Source organism: Lynx rufus, unplaced genomic scaffold (assembly GCF_022079265.1).
Source record: "Lynx rufus isolate CCGP_SWC_20201006 ecotype Redwood Valley unplaced genomic scaffold, mLynRuf1.p SCAF_13, whole genome shotgun sequence".
NCBI lineage: Eukaryota > Metazoa > Chordata > Mammalia > Carnivora > Felidae > Lynx > Lynx rufus.
The window spans coordinates 5,237,213-5,262,162 of record NW_025814827.1 but is presented as its reverse complement, the minus strand read 5'-3'; the positions used below and the strand labels follow the sequence as shown (position 1 = coordinate 5,262,162).

At 37.3% G+C, this 24,950-nt stretch overlaps 1 protein-coding gene across 1 annotated transcript in view; it reads right to left on the bottom strand.

Annotated features, from left to right (window-relative positions):
• MYO9A (myosin IXA) overlaps positions 1 to 24,950 on the bottom strand; it is a 253,196-nt gene that overhangs the window by 139,451 nt on the left and 88,795 nt on the right. Inside the window, exon 15 of the mRNA XM_047074849.1 lies at positions 15,284 to 15,403. Coding sequence (XP_046930805.1) covers positions 15,284 to 15,403 — 120 coding nt within the window. The remainder of the gene's footprint in view (positions 1 to 15,283; positions 15,404 to 24,950) is intronic.

The window sequence follows — 24,950 nt, the reverse complement described above, 5'->3', positions numbered from 1 at the left end:
ATCTTCTTTTTTTAAAGCACATGTTCAAATCTTTAGGCTATTTTTAACTGAACTGTTGATCCTATTAACTACAGGGGTTTTGAAAATATTGTTTTCAAATCCATTATCAGTTATTAGTATTATAAATTATTACACAAATATTGTTTCCCAGGGTGTGGTATGCATTTAGCTTTCTTAAGATCTATTTCAAAGTAGAAATTTTCAATTTGGTGAACTCCATATTTTTTTTCTTTTTTCTTTTTTTTTTTTTAACAGTTTATGCTCTTATGTCCGATCTAAGAAATTTTTGCCTGGCAAAAGATTTTGCCTGACTGCAAAGATTTTCCTCAGGTTTCCTTCTACAAATTTAATAGTTCTCCTCTTTATGAAAAGCTGTATGACCCACTTTGAGTTCAATCTAATGTATAATATAAGGTAAAAGTCAGTCTTCTTGTTACATACAGATACCCAGTTGTTCCAATGTGTTTATTCAAAAGACTATAGTCAACCCCACTGGATTATCTCAACATCTTTGCAGAAAATCAACTGACTTCTATGTGTAGATCTTTTCCTGGATTTTTATTTGGTTCTAGTGATCTCTTGATCTTAAGAATAAGAGAACAATGTCATCATTATTTTAGTCTTGAAATCGTATTGTATAAGTTCTCCAGCTTAACTGCTCTTTTTCAAAATTGTTTTGTCATCCTAGGTATTCTATATTTCTATATAAATCTTAGTTATCAGCTCATGAATTTCTACAAAAAATCTGCTGTGATATTCATCAGAATTGCATTCAAACTATTGATCCAACTGGGGAAGAACTGACATCTCAACAATAGAAACACATGTATCTCAAAAAAAAAAAAAAAAGAAAGAAAGAAAAAAGAAAATGAAGAAGAAAAAGAAAAACATGTATCTCCATTTATTTAAGTATTTTTCAATTCCCCTTGATTGTATACAGGTCTAACATGTATTTCATTAAAGTTATCCCTATATATTTTATGATTTGGTGTATTATTACCCATTGCATATTAAAGCACTTCAAAACCTAGCACTTTAAAATAACAGTTATCATAATCACAGACTTTCTAGAGAGACAGGTTTCAAAAGGTGCTTAGCTTGGAGGTTCCAATAGGGTTTCTCATAAGGTTGTATTCAACCTGTTGGCCAAGGCTATGGTCATCTCAAGACTGGAATGGAACTGGGGAGGAGTTAAGATGGCAGAGAAGTAGGGGAACCCCAGGTATTGCTCATCCCTCAAACACAGCTATGTTGAGGTCAGATTACTTGGAACACCCAGGAAATCAATCTGTAGAGACACAGAAGGATCTCCAAAGTTGGAGGGAGACAGCTTGGCAGATGTGAAGTGGTTGGATCTTTTGTGGCTAAAACCCTGAGGTTTTGGAAGTATATGACTTTCTGCAAAGCAGAGCCATGGTGCACGCTCCTGGGGAAGAGGGACCTGGCCCTGAGAGTCCTTAGTGTGGTGTAGCAATCTCCAGGGCACACTGGGAGAGAACAGTTCCCTTCCTGGAGTACTTCCGAAGAAGGTTTACTGCCTCCCTAAGTACAAAAGACCCTGCAAGTGCCAGCCAAAGGCCTTTCATGATCAGGGTGAAGGGGCTCTACTCCAGAGGAAGGGAGAGGCTCTGTGCCAGGCCAGGCCTTTAAGACTTTGGGTTTTGAATCCCAGCTGCATGCCAAGTGCCAGGTCCTTTAAAACTGGGTTTTGAATCCCAGCCGTGCACCAAAGAAAAAATGCAAGAGAGTTTTGGCGCAGGGTGAGCTTCCCTCACTAATCCTTGAGGGCTGCCTGAACAACAAGGGTTGAGATCCCCAGTTGGAGGACGAGGGGTTGGGGTAGCACCATTTTTCCCCAACACCAACAGGAGGGACTTCAGAGACCAGCACAGAGCGCCCAGTGGGCAAGACCTGCTGACACCAAACCCTGCCCCTCTGTGCCTGCAAATGCTTATTTACTGGGGCAAGACTCACACTGAGACAACACAGATGGCCTCTCCTCCAGACAAGCACAGCTACCTCCACCCCCAGGCACTAAGACATAAATAATGCTTTTTTTTTTTTCTTTCCTTTTTACCAGTCTTCTTTACTTCTTCTGGAATCAGGCTCATAGTCTCTGATTTATTTTTTGTCATTTCCTTTCATCATTTTTTTTTTTAATCAGGCTTTTTTATTCCTTTCTTTTTTCTTCTTTTCCCTTTGCTTCTGCCTTTTTTCCTCTCTCTCTCTTTTTTTCCCCACTTTGTTCTTCCTTGGAATCAGCAAGATAGTTTTTTGATTCTGTTTGTTTTTTTTTCTGTTCCTGTTCTTTTTCTCTTTTTCTAGAATCAGGCCTACCACTGATTCTAGATTTATTCCAGGATTACTTCAACAAACAAATCAAAGCGTATGTAGTTAAAGGTCCAAACACTCCACCACTGCAAGCAAGGAGGAGCTCTGCAAATGACTGACCAGTGGGAAAAAGCAGCCAAAACACAACAGCAGAGTGGACACAGCATACACCAGAAACACTTCCTGGAGTGTGAGGCCCTGAACAATGTTAATTTTTTTTTTTTAATGTTTATTTATTTTTTGAGAGAGACGAAGTGTAAGCAAGAGAGGGGCAGAAAGAGAGGGAGACACAGAATCCGAAGCAGGTTCCAGGCTCTGAGCTGTCAGCACAGAGCCCAATACAGGGCTCGAACCCACAAACCATGAGATCGTAACCTGAGTTGAAGTCAGATGCTTAACCAACTGAGCCACCCAGGTGTCCCTCAGGCCCTGAACAACATATGACCCCTTTTTAATATAGTAGTACTCTCAAGTGCAGGAAATATAACAAGCTTTTAAAACATGCAACAGACAGAAACTTAGCCAAAATGACAAGATGGAGGAATTCTTCCCAAAAGAAAGTTCAGGAAGAAATCACAGCCAAGGACATGCTCAAAACAGATATAAACAATATATTTAAAATGGAATTTAGAACAACAGTTATAAGACTACTAGCTGGCCTTGAAAAACACAGAGAAGACACCAGAGATCAAAGCAGAGATCTCTGCAGAGATCAAAGACCTAGGAACTAGTCAGGATGAATTTAAAAATGCTATACCTGAGATGCAAAACAAACTAGATACAGTGATAGTGAGGACTGAAAAAGCAGAGAATAGAATAGGTGAAATAGAAGATAAAATTATGGGAAATAAAGAAACTGAAAAAAAGAAAAGGATGTTACTAGATCATGAGGAGAGATTTAGAGTACTGATTCTATAAAACAAAACAATATCTGTATCATAGGGGTCCCAGAAGAAGAGGAGTGATAAAAAAGGGCAGTAGATAGATTTGAACAAATTATAGCTGAAAACTCTTATCTAGAGAAGGTAACATGCATCCAAGTCCAAGAGGCACAGAGAACTCCCTTCAAAATCAATAAAAACAAGTCAACACCATGACATATCATGGTGAAACTTGCAAAATACAAGGATAAACACAGAATTCTGAAAGCAGCTAAGAATAAATAGTCCTTAATCTACAAGGGTAGACACATAAGGTTAGTAGCAGACCTGTCCATTGAAACTGCGCAGGCTAGAAGGGAAATATTCAATGTGCTGAATAGGAAAAATAAGCAGCCAAGAATCCTTTATCCAGCAAGGCTGACATTCAGAATAGGAGAGAAAGAGGCTTTTCCAGACAAATAAAAACTAAAGGAGTTTGTAACCACAAAAAAAAAAAAGCCCTGCAAGAAATTCTAAGGGGGGCTCTCTGAGTGGAGAAAAAAAAGGAAACAGCAAAGACTATAATGGACCAAAGAACAATAACACCAATTCTATAGGTTAACACAATGGCACTAAATTCGTATCTTTCAATAATCATTCTGAATGTAAATGGACTAAATGCTTCAATCAAAACACACAGGGTAGCAGAACAGATTTAAAAAACAAGATCCATCCATATACTGACTATAAGAGACTCATATTACACCTAAGGACACATGCAGATTGAAAGTGAGGGGATGGAGAACCATCTACCATAATAATGGACCTCAAAAGAAAGCTGGAGAAGCCATATTTATATCAAACAAACTAGATTTTAAAACAAAGACTATAATAAGAGACTAAGAAGGGCATTATATCATAATTAAGGGGTCTATCCATCAAGGAGATCTAACAATTGGGATGCCTGGATGGCTCAGTCGGTTAAGTATCCGACTTTGGCTCAGGTCATAATCTCATGATTCATGAGTGTGAGCCCTGCATTGGGCTCTCTGCTATCAACACAGAGCCTGCTTCAGATGCTCTGCCCCCATCTCTCTCTGGCTTCCTCTACTTGTGGTGTGTTTTCTCAAAATAAATAAATAAACTTTAAAAAAAAAAACCTAACAATTATAAATATTTATGCCAATGTGGAAGCACCCAAATATAAAAATCAATTAATCACAAGCACAAACTTATTGATAATAATACCATAATAGTAGGAGACATTAATACCTCACTTATAGCAATGGATAGATCATCTAAGCAGAAAATAAACAAGGAAACAATGGCTTTGAATGACACACTGTACCAAAATGGACTTAACATATATTCAGAACATTTCATCCTAAAGCAGCAAAATCCACATTCTTCTCGAGTACACATAGAACATTCCCCAGAATAGATCACATATTGGGTGACAAATCAGCCCTCAACAGGTACAAAAAGATCAAGATCATACTTATGCATATTTTCAGAATGCAACACTACGAAACTTGAAATTAACCACAAGAAAAAATTTGGAAAGCCTTCAAATACATGGAGGTAAAATAACATCCTACTAAAGAATGCATGGGTTAACCAGGATATTAAAGAAGAAAAAAAAAATACATAGAAGCCAGTGTAAATGAAAACACGACAGTCCAAACCCTTTGGGATACGGCAAAGGCAGTCCAAAGAGGAAAGTATATTGCAATTCAGGCCTATCTCAAGAAGTAAGACAGGTCCCAAATACACAACCTAACCTTACACCTAAAGGAGGTAGAAAAGGAGCAGCAAATAAAGCCCAAAGCCAGCAGAACAAGGGAATAATAAAGATTAGAGCAGAAATAAATGATATAGAAACAAAAAATACGGTATAGAACATACCAATGAAACTAAAAGCAGGGTTTTTTTAAGGAATAAAGAAAACCAATAAACCCTTAGCCAGACTTCTCAAAAAGAGAGAGCTCTAACCCAAATAGATAAAATCACGAATGAAAGAGGAGAGATCACAACCAACACCACAGAAATACAAACCATTATTAGAGAATACTATGAATATTGTACGCCAACAAATTGGACAATCTGGACAAAATGGACAAATTTCTAGACACTCACACATTACTAAAACTCAAACAGGAAGAAACAGAAAATGCTGGACCATAACCAGCAAAAAAAGTGAATCAGTAATCAAGAATTTCCCAACAGACACATCTGGGTGGCTAGGTTGGTTAAGCATCTGACTTCAGCTCAAGTCATGATGTCATGGTTCATGGGTTCAACCCCACATCAGGCTCTGTGCTGACAGCTCAGGGCCTGGAGACTGCTTCAGATTCTGTGTCTCCCTCTCTCTCTGCCCTCCCCCACTCATACTCTGCCTCTCTCTGTCTCTCAAAAATAAATAAATGTTAAAAAGAATTTTTTTTTCTTTAAGTTTCCCAACAAATAAGAGTCCTGGGGCGGGGGGGGGGGGGGGGGGGGGGGGGTAGATGCCTTCCCAGGGGAATTCTAACAGACATTTAAAGAAGAGTTTAATACCTATTCTTCTCAAACTGTTCCAAAAATAGAAATGGAAGGGAAGCTTCTAAACTCATTCTATGAAGCCAGCATTACCTTGGCTCGAAAACCACACACACACACACACACACACACATACACACACACACACACACACAAAGTCTCACTAAAAAGGAGAATTACAGACCAATATCCATGATGAACCTGGATGTAAAATTTCTCAACAAGATACTAGCAAATCGGGGCGCCTGGGTGGCGCAGTCAGTTGGGCGTCCGACTTCAGCCAGGTCACGATCTCGCGCTCTGTGAGTTCGAGCCCCGCGTCAGGCTCTGGGCTGATGGCTCAGAGCCTGGAGCCTGTTTCTGATTCTGTGTCTCCCTCTCTCTCTGCCCCTCCCCCGTTCATGCTCTGTCTCTCTCTGTCCCAAAAATAAATAAATGTTGAAAAAAAAAATTAAAAAAAAAAAAAAAAAGATACTAGCAAATCTAATTCAATAGTACATTAAAAGAATTATTCACTAGGGCTCCTGGGTGGCTCAGTCAGTTAAGCATCCAACTTCGGCTTAAGTCATGATCTCGTGGTTCATGGGTTCGAGCCCCGTGTTGGGCTCTGTGCTGACGGCTCAGAGCCTGGACCCTGCTCTGTGTCTCCCACCCTCTCTTCCCCTCCCACCCCCTCGTGCTATGTCACTATGTCTCTCTCTCTCTCTCTCTCTCTCACAAAAATGAATAAACTTAAAAAAATTTTTTAAAATAAGAATTATTCACCATGATCAAGTGGGATTTATTCCTGGGCCAAGGGCTGGTTCAATATTTGCAAATTAATCAGTGTGATACACCACATTAATAAAAGATAAGAAACATGATTCTTTTAGTAGATGCAGAAAAAGGATTTGACAAAAGCATCCTTTCATGATAAAAAACCTCAAGAAAATAGGGATAGAAGGAACATACCTCAATATCATAAAAGACATATATGAAGGGCCTACAGATAATATCATTCTCAACAGGGAAAAAATGAGAGCTTTTCCTCTAAGGTCAGGAACACGACAGGGATGTCCACTCTCACCAATGTTGTTCAACATAGTACTGGAAGTCCTAGCCTCAGCAATCAGATAACAAAAAGAAATAAAAGGCATACAAGCTGGCAAAGAAGTCAAACTTTTACTCTTCACAGATGACAGGATACTACGTGGAAAATCCAAAAGACTCCACCAAAAAACTGCTAGAATGATACAAAAAATCTGCGAAGTTGCAGGATATAAAGTCAACACACAGCAATTGGTTGCATTTATATATATCAATAATGAAAAAGCAGAAAGAGAATCAAGGAATTTGACACAGACACTCAGATCAATGGAACAGAATAGAGAACCCAGAAATGGACCCACAAATGTATGGCCAACTAATCCTTGACAAAGCAGGAAAGAATATCCAATGGAATCAAGACAGTCTCTTCAGCAAGTGGTGCTGGGAAAACTGGACAGTGACATGCAGAAGAATGAACTTGGACCACTTTCTTTCACCATACACAAAAATAAATTCAAAATGGATCAAAGACCTAAACACAAGACAGGAAGCCATCAAAATCCTCAAGGAGAAAGCAGGCAAAAACCTCTTTGACCTTGGCCACAGCAACTTCTTACTCAACACGTCTCCAGCGGTAAGGGAAACAAAAGCAAAAATGTACTGGGACTTCAAGATAAAAAGCTGCTGCACAGCAAAGGAAACAACCAACAAAACTAAAAGCAACTGACAGAATGGGAGAAGATATTTGCAAATGACATATCTGATAAAGGGTTAGTTTCCAAAATCTATAAAGAACTTATCAAACTCAACATCCAAAAAACAAATAAGCCAGTTACAAAATGGGCAGAAGACATGAATAAACACTTTTCCAAGACATCCAGATGGCAAACAGACACATGAAAAAATGCTCAACATCACTCAATGTAGGGAAATACAAATCAAAAGCACAATGAGATACCATCTCACACCTGTCAGAATAGCTAAAATTAACAACTCAGGCAACAATAGATGTTGGCAAGGATGCAGAGAAAGGGGAACACTTTTGCATTGTTGGTGGGAATGCAAACTGGTGCGGCCACTCTGGAAAACAGTATGGATGTTCCTCAAAAAATTAAAAATAGAACTACCCCACAACCCAACAATTACACTACTAGGTATTTATCCAAAAGATATAAAAATGCTGATTCAAAGGGGCACATGCACCCCAATGTTTATCAATAATGCTATCAATAATGCTATTATTTTATAATAATAGCCAAATTATGGAAAGAGCCCAAATGTCCATCAACTAATGAATGTATAAAAAAGATGTGGTATAAATATACAATGGAATACTACTCAGGGGCAAGAAGAATCAAATTTTATCATCTGCAACAACATGGATACAACTAGAGTGTTTATACTAAGCAAAATAAGTCAGAGAAAGACAAATATCATATGATTTCATTCATATGTGGAATTTAAGAAACAAGAGATGAATATAGAGGGAAGGGAAGGAAAAGTAAGAATAAAGGCAGAGAGGAAGGTAAACCATAAGAGCTTCTTACATACACAGAACAAACTGGGGGTTGCTAGAGGAGAAGCAGGTGGGGCAATGGGGTAAATGGTGATGGGCATTAAGGAGGACATCTGCTGGGATGAGCACTTGGTGTTATATGTTAGTGATGAATCACTGGGTTTTACTCCTGAAATCAATACTGTATGTTAACGACCTTGAATTAAAAAAAAAAAAAAAAAAAAAAGACTGGAATGGAACTGAAGGATTTGCTTCCAAGTTCACTCATGTAGTTAGTGGCAAAGATCATTTTCTCACTACCTGTTGACCAGTGGCTTCAGTGGGATTCTCAACAGGGCGACTCACAGATGACAGTTTGCTTCTTTCTCCTAGAGACAGTGATCTGAGATAGAGCTACCAAGTAAGAAATTACCTAAGATGAAAACTGCAGTCTTTCATAACTTAATTTAGGAATTGACATACTATCACTCCTGCCATGTCCTATAAGTCACACAGACCAAGACAGGAAAAATGCAGAAGACTATACAAGGTTGTGAATACCATAATATGGGGATAACAAGAATATCTAGGAGACTGGCTGCCAAAGATGTATACATAAAATTCATAAATTTAGTTTTCTATGTCTTCATGGCTAAAATAGTATAATTTTGTAAATTTACCTGGTATCATGAGAGGCTGTTGAATCTACTTCCTAGATCAAAGAGCATATATCAAACTCCTTAACACTTCGTATATAGAGGATCGTATGTTGTTTACATCTTCCTTTTCAAGCTATGCACCTTTTACTTCTTTTTCTTGCCTTATAGCACTGTGTATGACTTTCAGTACAATGTTAAATATCAGTGTCAAAAGCAGATATCTTTGCCTTGTCTCAATGTCAGAGAAGTGTTCAATCTTTCATCATTACATATGAAGTCTGCCGTAGGATTTTCATGCATGTTCTTTATAAAATTGAGGAAGGCTGCCTTTTATTTCAAGGCTCCTAAAGGTGTTTAAATGAGTGAAAAATTACGAAAAAATCTTTTTCTCCAACTACTGAGGTATCATATGCTTTTTCTTTTTTAGAAGGATAATATAGTGAATTATAATGATTGATTTTCTATTATCAAACCAAACTTTCATTCCTTTCATTCATTCATTCAACCTTAAATTCCACTGGGCTTCATGTATTATCCTTTATTATACTGCTGAATTCAGTCAGCCCTTATGTTCTTAAGCCTTTTTACACCCATCATTGTGAGGTCCATAGTTTTCTTGTAATGTTTTTGTATGCTTTTGGTATTAGAGTAATAATACTGGCCTCATAAGATTTGTACAAGGTTACTTGCTCCTATATTTTCTGAAATAGTTGAAGAGAACTGGTATTATTCTTTTCTTAAACATCTCTTAAATCAAATTTACTGTTGAAGCTATGTAGGCCTACACTTTTTTGTGGGGGGAAGATTTTACTTATGAAGCCAATATCATTTATAGGAGTGATCAAATTTTGTATTTTTCCTTGGGTCAATTTTGATGGACATTCAAGGAATTTGTCCATTTCATCTAAGTTGCTTAATTTATTGACATAATCTCTCCTCAGTCTTTTGAGGTCTCTATCATATATAACTGTGTCCACTTGCTCCTTCCAGATAACAGTATTTGTGTCTTCTTCTCTCTTATTTCTTGATCAGAATGGCTAGAACTGCACTAATACCGCAGTCACTAGCCACATGTGGCTTTCAAGTTTGATTTGACTGAATCAAATTAAAACTTCAGTTTCTCAATTTTAAATAAATTTCAGGTGCTTAACAGCCATATGTGGCTTTTAGATAGCATGGTTGGAGAACATTTTCATCTTTATAGAAAGTTCTAATGGACTGACCCAGAGCTTTAAAAATTTCATTGCTCTTTTTGAAAAAATAGCTTTTGGGGGCACCTGGATGGCTCAGTTGATTAAGCATTCCATTTCTTGATTTTGGCTCAGGTCATGATCCAGGGAATTGGGATAAAGCCCCACATCGGGCTCCACACTAAGTGTAGAGCCTGCTTATGATTCTCTCTTTCCCTATGCATCTCTCCCCTACTCATGCACATGTGTGGTCTCTCTCTCTCCCTCTAAAACTGGAAAAAAAGAAAAATCAGCTTTTGGTTTCCACTGATATTCTCTACTGTTGGTCTGCTTTGTATTCATGGATTGTAGTTCGTCACTTCTCTCTACTTATTTTGGGTCTAATGTGCTCTTCTTGTTGTAGCTTCATAAGGTAAAAGCTTAAATCCTTGACTTTTGACCTTGTTTCCTAACATAAGGACTTAAAGCTATCAATTTTCTTCTAGGTACTTCTTTAGTTGCATTATGCAAGTTATGTTATTTCTATTCTCATTCAGATCGAAGTAGTTTCAAGTTGCCCTTATAAATTTTTCTTTAACTCATGAGTCATTTATACATGTTGTTTATTTTCAAAATATTTGAGGATTTCTTGAGGGGTGCCTGGTTGGCTCAGTCAGAAGAGCATGTGACTTTTGATCTCAGGGTTGTTGAGTTCAAGCTCCACACTGGGTGTAGAGATTAGTTAAAAAATATACATGTATTTCTCAGATATCTATTACTTATTTCTATTTTAATTCCATTTTTGTAAGACTTAAATTTCATTTGAAATTCCACAATGGAATTCCATTAATTGTATTTGGCCAGATTAAATTTTCAATCATTTGTGGGACCCCACACATTTGTGGGCCTGAGGTCAGGGACATTAAGGTAAGCACTGTCAGCAAGGTGAGGTGTATCAGAGGGAGGGAGAGAGAGAATCCCAAGCAGGCTCCAGGCTCTAAGCTGTCAGCACAGAGCCCAATGCAGTGCCCAAACCCACAAACCATGAGATCATGATCTGAGCTGAAGTTGGATACTTAACCAACAGAGGCACTCAGGTGCCCCCTACATTTTTAAATGGTTAAGGAAAAAAATATCAATAGAAAAATAATTTTATGAAATGTGAAAATTATATGAAATTTAAATATCAGTGCCCATAGTAAAGTTTTATTGGAACATAGCCATGTTCATTTATTTATGTATTATCTATGGCTCCTTTCACAGTAGAACTGAGTTGTTTCAACAGAGACCATAAGACCCACAGAGGCTAAAATATTTACTTTCCAGCCCTTTGCACTTACTACACATCCACATTACCATCTGGTGCCATTTCTCTTTATTTTATTTTTTTAAGTTGGTTGATTTGTTTTTGAGACAGAGAGAACAAGCACATGTACAATCAAGTGGAACAGGGGCAGAGCGGGAGGCAGAGAGAGAATCCCAAGCAGGCTCTGCACTGTCAGTGCAGAGCCCGACGCAGGTCTCAGACTCATGAACCATGAGATCATGACTTGAGTGGAAATCAACAGACACTTAACCAACTGAGCCACCCAAGCACCCTGGTGCCATTTCCCTTTAGCTTACAGAACTTCCATTATTATTTCTCATAGAATACACATTATGGTGGCAAATTCTCTCAGATACTTTTTATCTGAAAACATATTTATTTAAGTTTCATTTATTAAGAATATTTTTGCTGATAGCTTAACATTATGGATAATACATTGTGCCAACACTAAATTCTGTTATGTTCTTCTGAAAACTGTTGATTTTTCTTTCAACAGATAGTTAACTTGTCTGGACCCAAACTAAAAATATAGAAATTTTGCCTGAAAGTTGGGATTTGTTTGGGAGGTAGGAGACAGCTGTGTTCTGGTTTATTTTGGGCCAGGGCGAGATTTTAATCATGATTTTTCAACATCTTTTCATCTCCATTGCTTTAATAAGTCAGGTGTTAATATCATTATTCCCCTGTATTTGATAGGCCATATTTTCTCTTCACTGCTCTCAAGATTTTCTCTTTGTCTTTGACATTTAGCAGTTTGTCTACAATGTGCCTAATTATGGTTTTCTTTTGTATTTATTCTACTTGGAGATCATTAATCTTCTTGGATCTCTAAGCCAGGTTTCTAACAAATATAAAAAGTTTTCAGCCATTATTTCTTCAAATATTCCTCTGCTTCTTTCTTTCCCCCCCTCTACTTATGGGATTCCAACTAAGGCAGGAAGAATTCAGCTTTTCTCCCACAGGAGCTACACACAGATACAAAAAGTGTGTGTCAAAAAAGCAGCAAACTTGAAAATCTCACCTACTACAGTTGTGTGTTTCGAAGTTTGTCTCCTATTTGGTTTGCACTGCTTTGCTGACAGGCTTCCCTGTGTACTCATAGCTGTCAGCCAGGTACGGCTGGCAGAATTCATACTCTAACTTTGGGTTTTAGCCCTCTGGCAGCTTTCTCAGTTTCAGATTTTCCTCCTAAATTCCAAGTTGTTTTGCCAGTCCTCACCTTTGTTCTCTGATACCTCAAGTCAGTATGGTTGTGGTTTTCCGTCTCTGGGGCTATGAGAGTGGCGAAGCACCTTGTACAAAAACCCACAGATTCACAATTCTTATCCACTACTTTACTTACTTAAAAGAATAAACTCTCCCCTGGTTTCTGCTTCTTTATGGTATTTTAGTGGGGGTTTTTTGGTCTTTTTCCAATGCTTTCAAATCATTTTGTTATTTTAAAATTTTTTCCAGGTAATGCAAATTGGTGCAGCCACTCTGGAAAAGTGTGGAGGTTCCTCAAAAAATTAAAAATAGACCTACCCTATGACCCAGCAATAGCACTGCTAGGAATTTACCCAAGGGATACAGGAGTACTGATGCATAGGGGCACTTGTACCCCAATGTTTATAGCAGCACTCTCAACAATAGCCAAATAATGGAAAGAGCCTAAATGTCCATCAACTGATGAATGGATAAAGAAATTGTGGTTTACATACACAATGGAGTACTACGTGGCAATGAGAAAGAATGAAATATGGCCCTTTGTAGCAACGTGGATGGAACTGGAGAGTGTTATGCTAAGTGAAATAAGCCATACAGAGAAAGACAGATACCATATGTTTTCCCTCTTAGGTGGATCCTGAGAAACTTAACAGGAACCCATGGGGGAGGGGGAGGAAAAAAAAAAGAGGTTAGAGTGGGAGACAGCCAAAGCATAAGAGACTCTTAAAAACTGAGAACAAACTGAGGGTTGATGGGGGTGGGAGGGAGGGGAGGGTGGGTGATAGGTATTGAGGAGGGCACCTTTTGGGATGAGCACTGGGTGTTGTATGGAAACCAATTTGACAATAAATTTCATATACTGAAAAAAAAAAGTTTTACATAGGAAAAAAAAAATAATAAATAAAATAAAAATTTTTCCAGGTTTTATCATTGTTACCTGTGGAAGGGTTCATTCACCTTGCCAATTATCCATTACCTAAAGCTGGTAGTCCCCTGTTTTTTTAAGAACAATCTCCCAAAATTGAATTTGTAATTTTATAGAGTATAAAATTCTAATTATTGGTAGTACTATAATATAAAATGGAATACACTTCTTAAAATAATGGAAAAGCTCCAACTTCCATAAATGTAAAAATCAATTTGCATGTAAACACAGAACAAATGTACGATTTCCTCACGCAGCCTATACTGTACATGGTGCCTTCCTATTCCCGAACCCATATATACTAAACTGGAATACAATCAGGCCTAGGGTTGTCAGAACATGATGAAAATCAACAAAGCAAATAAACCACTTGCAACTATTTAAAAGTTAAAAAGAATTAAACTCCCAAAAAAGATTTGTAAACTGGTTTAAATAATGTCCCACGGATTAAAAGATTTAAAAAGGAAGATGGGTAATTGAAATAAAACTTATTGTACACCTTTTAGAAACAATAGCAATTAATTCATTGTAACTCTCAAGGATGGTCTTTTTAAAATGAAATACTTACCTTTGTTCTTTCTAAAATGAGAAAACATTTTTAATAGTATTTTTCAAAATGCATTACACATTTCCTTATACCAAGACAGCAAAAGTAAGAACAACTGAAAAAAGAAGCCACAACATTTGCTTTTACAAATTCTACTTACATTCTCCTTTCACTGATAATTAGATACTAAAATTTCATGGAATTTCAATCACAAAACTGTAAAATCAACAAAGTAAATCTGTGGTAATTTGTAAAAAGCTCCGAATCTGTAAGTAATTTAGGTCCATTATATGGAAACTGCTTAGTTGGGGTTCGAGTATTTGAGTATTCTGAAGGATCTCTTTATTCTCACTATAGCAGTAGCAAAATAACTATAATCCCACAATAAGTAAAACAATCTATTTTCATTCAGAATGAGTATAACAAATAGAAAGGAGGAAATGGAGACCACGGGCATCTTTTCACACCAATTTTATAAAAAAAAAAAAGAAAGAAATAGAAGAAAAAGAAAAAAAAGAAATATCCACTATGATTCTATCATTCTTCCTTAATCCAAAACATTAATATGGTGGTTTTTCTCTAAACCAGACACAGAAAAGTCTGATAGGAGAACTGCAATCAAACTAAGTGGATTAAGCAATGATACACAAAAGCAACACTGCTGATGTTGAAATTCAAGCATAAGCAAGCATAGCAATCAGCCAAAAATTGGAAAGAGGCAGAGGAAACTTTTGGTAGTGTTGGATATAGTAATTATCTATATCATGTTAATGATTTCACAAGTGCATATATATGTCAAAATTTACCAAACTCTATGCTTTTGCATGCAATTTTATCTCAACTAGATTTCAATAAAGCATTTTTTAAAAATTAGCAGGGAAAAAATCATTATTCATTTTTACCCATCACTCAGCTACTTTAAAGACAAAAGTGGAAACAAATTTAGAGTCTATAACCAAGTATAAATCAACAACTCATGGATCACAGGCAAAGAGTCGTCCAAGTTGAAAGAAGAGGTATATCAACTTTTTCAAAAGAAAGAACTTAAGTCTCAATGGAAGAATCCTGAGACTGGTCAAACGATTATAGAGGTGACATTGCCTATGCAATTTATGTCCCACCCTGGTGCAATATGCTCCTGGTTTCCATTTCCAAACAGATAAGTGATGACACAGAGTTTATCAGGATTTGCAGCCTTACTGTACTTCTCTTCCTTGCACCTCTGCAGAATCTCTAAGCTCCTCTGGTGGACTGGGTGTTGGAGAAAGCTAAAACTATCCATACTTTTCAAAATTGCACATGGCGCTGTATCATCATGTCCTTAGGAAGCAAAAGAAAAACAAAAAATGGAGAAAAGAAAAAGATTACATAAGCCCAAACCAATAGAGATTCAAGGACAATGCTGCCAACTATCTTAAGGATATATATAAGTGTATCAAGTAATAGGAGTTAAATGTGAATAATTTTTCTAAATTGATTTGCGGAAATTACACAAAAATAAAAGGAAAACATAAAGGTATTTTTTAGATATTCCAAGTATCCTTATCAGTATTCAAAGTGTTGTGAGATAACATCACACTGAAAATTTCTAATTTAAAATATTAGGGAAATGTCAAAACAATTTGTATGATTTAGCTATTTTTTTAACAGACCCATTTTTATCAGGTCTGAAATATAATTAGCATATAGTTGGCAACAATGCAAGGAACAATGATGGAACACCAAAGAGAAATATACCCAAAACAATTTACCAAAAGTTAAACAATTCTTTCACAAATCTTGCAATAAACCACACTTGTAGGAATTCCAACAAGTGTGTCAATGTTTAAAGAGCAGGAAGAAAAGCAAAACAGAGCAGGAAAACCCAGCAGCACTTTGCTATTTATAAATCTGAAAAGAAAGTTGGAAAATGTACCTCACCACCACTTCTTAGTCAAGTGAGACAGGATCAACTACTGGTGGGAAACGGAAGAGAGCATGTTCACATAAGGACCAAAGCCCCAGATTAGTGCTACTGAAACCATGAGTCACTCTAGCAATGATGAGGATTTGGGGGATGTCAGTACCATTAATATTAGCAACAGACGGATTTAAAAGAGAATAGGCACCGCCAGTTTTGGGAGGTGGTGTGGAGTATCATTTACTCAAAGAACATCTCTAGAGATAAGACGTTATATTCAAATTTGTGTAGGTTTGCCTTTAAAAAACAAAAGGGGGGAGAAAAGGGAATGGTTTAACAACAGAGGCAAAGTAAGCAACACAATGAACTAAAGTTTCATTAGTGCATATTTACTCTATAATTTGGAATGAGATACTATATAGGAACAGTTCTCAACACAGGATCATTTAAAAAGTTAAACAGAGGCAGAGTAGTTCAAACAAGTTGGCAAAGCATGGTTTAGTCTAACCATAATTCCTTAAACTGGATCCAGAGAAAAGGCATCTACATTTTAGCTGAAGACATGGAATCTTACAATACATTATATAAGAATAAACACATAAATAGCAGGCTTTTAAAAATGAAATAGATGTGAAAATTATTTTCACATCCAATATTAAAAGAGTAAACGAATAAAACACTATCTCATCCACTGTGGATAGCCCACAGCTGCAAATGTTCAATGTTTCAAAAAGAGACAAATATTATCAAGTTATCTATCATTTCTAGGTCAAAGAATACCTCAGTAAAAATATTCTTCACTCATTACCAATAATTCTCCCCTCCATGTTTGACGGGCTACTTGAAGAAAGAATGCTTAGGTTCAGACTAGCCTGTACTTTACCAATAATCCTCCCCACCACGTTTGATGGGCTACATGAAGAAAGAATGCTTAGGCAAAGAGACTAGCCTGTACTGGGTTAGTTGCTGGTGATAGAAGGTAAGTATCAGTTGAAGGGGACCATTTGAGGGAAGGGGGGGAAAAAAAAGAAACAAACACGTGGTGAGTTCTATTTACACTCCCTCCAAACTGTAATTTTAAAAAGTTATCACTAGACCTTTAGGCCTTTCAATAGCTATCTTAATAATCTGCCAGTCAAAAATAGTTTTAAGGAGATTATGGTATTAAAGCATTTTATGTAAAAGTTCAGGTATTAAATACACTAAATTAGTAAGCAGTTTGAAGAAATCACTTGACATTACTACAGCCAGCGCACTCTTTTATCTAATTAAATTGTAGCAATGCCGTTAATTTTATAATTGTGACAGGTTTATGTCTCACCATCATACCTACCTTATTTTTTTTTTTAATTTCTTTCATTCTGCTTTTTATGCTTTAACTCTTGTTTTAGACTATAATACTATTTTGAAACCTTAAGCTGACCTTCCTGTTGTTTGCTGTGTGTAACAACTCCCTGTTAAGGTGGTTAGGCTTCCTAGGATAAGTATAGAAATACGTTTTCAGTGAGTCTCCTTGTCTAAGGAGTCCCATAAACTCTTAAAAGATGTTTATTAATGTTGGTGTACACTAGTTCCTGGTCTAATTTTGATAATTTCTTAGCTTGAGATCATGCATCAAAAACACAGCATAAATTCAGATCCCATACCTATGCATGGTAAAGACATGGGCACTGGTTTTTTTACAGGTAATTTAAGAAAAATCTTATCTAGGGGTGCCTACGTGGCTCAGTCGGTTAAGCATCCGACTTCAGCTTCAGCTCAGGTCATGATCTCACAGTCTGTGAGTTCGAGCCCTGCATTGGGCTCTGTGTTGACAGCTCAGAGCCTGGAGCCTGCTTCGGATTCTGTGTCTCCCTCTCTCTCTGCTCCTCCCCTGCTCATGCTCTGTCTCTGTCTCAAAAATAATAAAATAAAAACATTAAAAAAAAGAAAAAGAAAAAGAAAAATCTTATCTAAAGCCTAACACAGATTGCTAAGGTCCTTCTTGTTTCTATGCTCAAGGCCAATGGACAGAATTTTTCAATTATCTTTTCAGCGACAGAAAAGTCCAAGCTCTTCTAAGATACTACCACATAATGGGAACTCAATCCTAGCTAATCGTTCAAATCTGAAGCCATGTATCTGATCCTAAAGTAGTTTCTGTAATACCAGCTCCTGGGCCTTATGGCCATAATAAAGGTATATCTCATACACAGTAAAATCCACCAATCTCAAGTTTAAATTTGATAAGCTTAAACAAATATTTACTTCCATATAATCCTCAATCAAGAGGATTTCCAGGGGTGCTTGGGTGGCTCGGTCAGTTAAGTGTCCGACTTTGGCTTAGGTCATGATCTCACAGTTCATGAGTTCAAGCCCCACATCAGGCTCTGTGCTGACAACTCAGAGCCTGGAGCCTCTGGATTCTAAGTCTCCCTCTCTCTCTCTCTGCCCCTCCCCTGCTTGTACTCTGTCTCTGTCTCTCTCAAAAATAAACATTAAAAAAATTTTTTTAAGGATTTCTATTATCCATATTTCCATTATTTCATCCCCTTCCAATCAATACCACTCTTGTCCTCCCAGAAACAATCAAGTTATGGTTTCTATCACTATGTATTATTTTGCCTGTTCTTAAACTAAACAAAATCATATGCGTTATATCCTGGCTTTTTTTGCTCAGTTTTTGTGACTCATTATGAGTATGAGTAGTTTGTTCTTTTTTACTGAGGAATAATGTTACATGGTAGGAATGTATCACAATATGGGTTATCCTTTCTTCCACTGATGGATATTTGAGTGTTTCCAACTGGGAGCTGTTAAATTAAGAGGCACCCCTCTTCTTTTTTAAGAGATATTTGAAGCTATAAATTTACCTCTAAGCATTGTTTCAGCAGCATCCCAGTAAGTTTTGGTGTATATTTTCTTCCATTCATCTCAAAATATTTTAAGTTTTTACTTATTTTGAGAGACAGAGAGAGTGCAAGCAGGGGCAGGGCAGAGAAAGAGGAAGAACCCCAAGCAGGATCCATGCTACCAGCACAGAGTCTGACACAGGACTCAAACCCACAGACTGCAAGATCATGACCCGAGCCAATATCAAGAGTTGGACGCTCAAACAACTGAGTCACCCAAGCACCCCATCAAACTGTTTTCTTTCTTTTTTCTTAATTTTTTTTAATTTACATCCAAATTTTTTTTATTACATTTCTTTATTTTTGAGAGGCAGAGAGAGACAGAGCATGAGCAGAGGAGAGGCAGAGAGAGAAGGAGACACAGAATCCGAAGCAGGCTCCAGGATCTGAGCTGTCAGCACAGAGCCTGATGTGGGGCTCGAACTCACGTGCCATGAGATCATGACCTGAGCTGAAGTCGGACGCTCGACTGAGCCACCCAGGCACCCCTAATTAACATCCAAATTAGTTAGCATATAACCATCAAACTGTTTCCTAATTACCTTTGTGATTTCTTCCTTGACCCACTGGTAATAAAGAGGTGAGATCACAGTTCGTGAGATCGAGCCCCATGTCTGTGCCAACAACACAGAGCCTGCTTGGGATTCCTTCTCTCCCTTCCTCCCCAATCTCCTGCTCACACACTCTCTCTCAAAATAAATATAAAAACAACAACAACAACAACAACCCTGGGGCACCTGAGTGGTTCAGTCAGTTAAGCGTCAGACTCTCGATTTCAGCTCATGATCATAAGTTCGTAGGTTCGAGTGGCACACTGACACTGCAGAGCCTGGTTGGGATTCTCTCCTTCCTTCTCTTTCTGCCCCCCCCCCCCAACCCATCTCAAAATAAAACTTTAAAAAGAAAAAGAAAAAAAGAACTCTTCCTTTGGGGCTCCTGGGTGGCTCAGTCAGTTAAGCATCTGACTCTTGATTTCAACTCAGATCATGATTTCACAGTTCGTAAGTTTGAGCCCTGTATCCAGCTCTGCAGAACTTGCTTGGGATTCTTCTCTCTCTGTCCCTCTCCCCAACTCATGTGCTCTCTCTCAAAATAAAAATAAACTTTTAGAAGTGTGTTGTTGAGTTTCCATGTCTTTTTTTTAATGTTTATTTCTTTTTGAGAGAGAGGAAGGCAGAGTGTGAGTTGAGGAGGGCCAGAGAGAGAGGGAGACACAGAATCTGAAGCAGGCTCCAGGCTCGGAGTTGTCAGCACAGAGCCTGATACAGGGCTCAAACTCATGAACCATAAGATCATGACCTGAGCCAAAGTCAAACACTTAACTTACTGAGCCACACAGGTGCCCCTCCAGATATGTCTTACGACATATTATTTGCGCTCCTCTTCTCTCATTACTATCTTCTTTTGTATTAAACAGATGTTTTCTAGTATATTCTTACTTTTTTGTCATTTATTTTACCATCATTTTTTAGTTATTTTCTTAACAAATGCCAAGGGAATATAGAATTAGCATCTTATAACAATCAAGTCTGGATTAAAAACCACTTAATTTCAGTAGTATATAAAAATGTTTCCCAGGGTGCACCAGGGTGGCTCAGTCGGTTAAGCTTCTGACTCTTAGTTTCCACTCAAGTCATGATCTCATGGCTGTGGAATTGAGCACTGTGCTGGGCTCTATGCTGAGTCAGCCTGCTGGGGATTCTGTCTTTCTCTCTCTGAGCCTCCCCTGCTCATGCTCTATCTCTCAAAAATAATTAATTGATTGTGTTTCCCCTATACAGTTCCATTCCCTTCCTCCTCCTTTATGCTGTTATTATCATACAAATTTACACCTTTAAATGTCATGCCCATCAACAGAGATTTAGAATTATTGCTTTGTACCAGTCTTTTAAATCAGATTGGGGCGGGGGGGGGGGGAGTTACAAAATGTAAAAAATATACTTTTACCATATTTTTTATTTAACTCTATAGTTGTCTTTAATGTGCTCTTTAGTATTTCATGTTACTGTCTAGTTTCCTTTCATTTCCACCACAAGAACCCACTGTAGTATCTCCTGTGAGGCAGATCTGATAGTAACAGTAGCTCAGGATTTGTTTATCCAGGAATGTCCTAATTTCACCATCACTTTGAAGGGCAATTTTGCTGAATACAGAATTCTTGACTGACTCTCTTTTATCTTTCAGCACTTTGAATATATCAAGCCACCGCCCTCTAGCTTCAATGGTTCCTGATGATGAATCAACTGTCACTCTCACTGAGAATACTTTGTACATGATGAATTACTTCTCTCTCGCTGCTCTCAATATTTTCTCTCAGGACAATTCAATTATGATGTATCTAAGTTTGGATCTCTTTGAATTCACCATTGTAGTTTGAACCTCTTGGATATATAGATTAGTTTCCTCATCAAATTTGAGGAGTTTTTGGCCATTATTATTTCTTGAAATGTTTACTGCCCCTCTCTCTATCTTTCTGGACTACCAGAAATCAGTGTACTTTCTGGTGTCCCATAGCTCTTTTCATTCTTATTCATTCTTTTTTCTTTCTGTTCCTTAGAACAGATCATCTCAACTGATCTGTCTTCAAGTTCACAGATTCTGGCCTCTGCCTGTTCAAATCTGTTGCTGAATCTAGTGAATTTCTCATACATATATAAATTAATATTTTATATTTGGTCAGACATTGTTCTCAAAATTTGCATTAGTCTTCAGACATGGTTGCCTTTGAACATATTTAAAATAGTCATATTTTTTCTTTGCACATCCCATAATTGTGTATAGAACAGCAGATAGTTTTTTGAGAGTGGAACAACATCTTTATTTTTTTAAACAATATTTTTAATTATTTACTTCATAATTTAAGGTCTTCTTTTCACATTTACATGTCACTCAAGGAACAGGAATTATTTTTGTGAGTTTTATTAAAACATTTAATTTGCAACAAATTTATAACAAATTTCATATTTTTATATCTTCACACTTTTAAGAGTAGGAACACAAATATTTTTAAAAATATAACACGGCAATTCTGGAAATCAGATTCTCCCTTCTTCCCAGGATTTAATGTTTCATGCAACTGTTGCTATCGTCTGGGACTTTCCTGAACCAATTCTATAAAGTTTGTATTCTTTGTCATATATGACCACAGAGAAATCTCTCATCAGTCTGCTTGGTGCTCAGCTAATTACTGAAGGCAGATATTTCTACATGCCTGGAAGCAATAAACCTCCCCGTCTTTGTCAAAGTTCACTGTGCATGTGTTTTGGGGCACACCTTCAACACCCTGCTAATCTGCTAGGCAGTTTACAACTGTCTTATATGATCTCACCTTTGCTTCCTGCTTGCACAGAGCCTGAAGGTCATAGAAGTGAGAGAGAAGGATCTTCTTGGGTCTTTCCTGAGCATATGCATAGGACTGGGCATGTACACAGCCCTATGTATGTACACGACTATCTAGATTTCCATGAAGATACAGGAAATTTTCAAAGCCATTACTATGGAGACCTCATTTCCCAGCTTTTCCTTTTAAGTTTTTTAGTTAGTTTTTGCCCCAACTGCTATCTACTACTAGCAGGGAGTTGCACTGTTCAACAAGTACTTCTGATTATTTTTGGACATCACCCCTACATAAAAGGCTATTCACACTGGGCAAGCTCTGAGTCAGGTTAAAGAAGCAGTGGGTGTCAGGTTTTCCAGCGAACCACCTAATATGCTGAATATAATTCTCTGGAAATGGGGCTTTTGAAGGACCTCCAGCCTCCATCTACTACCTGTAATGGCTGTCAAACTGCTGATATTCAATGTGTTTCTGACCTATTGGTTTTCAAGGCTATCATGGGGAGCTGGGGACGGAAGAATGCAAACAGTGTAAATTAAAAGGCTACAAAGTGCATTGTCTTTACCAATATTCAGCCTTTTTTCTTGTATAAACACTTTCTAGATTACTACAGGCCTTTGATAAATTTCCTGAGTTCTGACAAAGTTATTCTGACATTTTCTGCAAGTATTTGTGTTGCTTTTAAGGAAGAGGTTCCTATTCTACCATTTCACTGACATTCCATCTAAGACACTACTCTTTTTTTTTTTTTTTATAATGAAATTTTTTTTTTTTTTCAACGTTTATTTATTTTTGGGACAGAGAGAGACAGAGCATGAACGGGGGAGGGGCAGAGAGAGAGGGAGACACAGAATCAGAAGCAGGCTCCAGGCTCTGAGCCATCAGCCCAGAGCCTGACGCGGGTCTCGAACTCACGGACCGCGAGATCGTGACCTGGCTGAAGTCGGACGCTTAACCGACTGCGCCACCCAGGCGCCCCTAAGACACTACTCTTAAACCACCATACTACAGTGCCTGATACAGAAGTGATTTATAAAAAATATTCAGAGTTTATTTTGTTCATAAAAATCCATTTAATTGTCTTAAATTAAGGGTACATTTGAATTTGGGAAAGAACCGTGGACAGAGTACTGCATAGAGATCCTAGACCCTTGGTGATATCAAAATCAGTTTTAGTACCTGGTCATTTCTGGAAATAGATGGTCCATGGAACCCTTACCCTTCTCCCACTTAGAAAGAAATGATAGCACATTAGAGTCATGCAATCCACTGAGTGGGTGGGGAAAAGGAACAGGTTATGTGGGGCAGGTTATGTGGAAACCATTATAGCTCTCTGTGAAAACTCTATCAATGACTTCAGCTTCTCTCCTGTAGATGAAGAAAAAACTGACACTTTGAACTCTCTTGTTCTTGCCTCTTTTCCCTATACCACAACTGAACTCCCCATTTCTGTCTAGCTGTTTTAGATTGATTAAAATTCTCCAAAAGAGCTACATAAAACATCACTGCACTCGTTTCTACATACAGCATAATTCATGGTCAAGTTATGATCTCTCCTACTCTCTTCCAGAATCTTTCTTATTCAGGAAGAGGCAAGGTGAATGACACTACTGGAATGTCTGTTCTCTCATACCTCACTGCTGACCAGACAAATCATTACTATTTCTCAGGGCCAACATGTACCTTTACTCAGATGGCCTACTTATATGACACCATTAAGGACATTTTATGGTTTCCTGATTACCATAATATACATTACACAATTTTAACAAATTTATCCTTGAAAAGAATAAATTGAATTAGTTTTTATTTAAAAGTATTAAACAAATAGCACTGTGTCCTTTAATTTGGAAGTCTGTATACAATAGTCAAAAAGTAGATTTTAATTTGATATTCTCATTTGTGTTTGGTTTGCTTGATGATGAAAAAGAATGTCAGGGATTTCCATAAGAAAATCCAAAATTTTTTAGTTTACCATCAACTATTGTTGGCAATCAAGTTAAACTGTTGCCAGTTTAGCTAAGAGCCACTAAAACTTGTTTATACAGATACTCTCAAAGGAAGTGAAAAATATATTGTACTTCTGCAGTCTACATCTTCTTTCTTCATTAAAGTATTATTATCTTTGACCTCTTATTCGAAATCTGAACTTGATTACCTTCTGCCATCCATATATTCCACTTCTACTTAAATAATCTCTAATTCCTATTTCATTTTCACATGTCTGCACACTATTTATGGTCATTATAAAAGTTCTGAATCTACTACTAATCCATTTTCAGTTATTCCAATAGTTTTCATTTTGCAATGCTACAATGTTCTAATTTAATGGCATCCTTTTATCCTAAACCCATCAGAGAACAGTAAGTGGTGAGAGATGTGGAAGGAGCAAAAAAGCTGAATACTTGCACTGACACTAATATAGTGTAATACAACTATTTCCTGTAACAAGTCTGTTCCATCATTGCCTCAAAATACAAATGAACTATGGAATTTCTTTTTCTTGAGAAAAAATGAAATTTAAGAAGTTAATCGAATGCGATTTCTGGGTTGTTGGTAATATTCTACTTCTTAATCTAGGTGGTAGTTCCAGGGGTGTTTTCACTTTGTGATAATTCATTGAGCTATACACTTTAGGGGGCACACTTTTCGGTATGCATGCATGTTATATCCCAAAATAAAAGAGCTTTCAAAAAGTGTATTATATGGAAGCTCTGTGCTGGCCAGAAAGGAAAAATA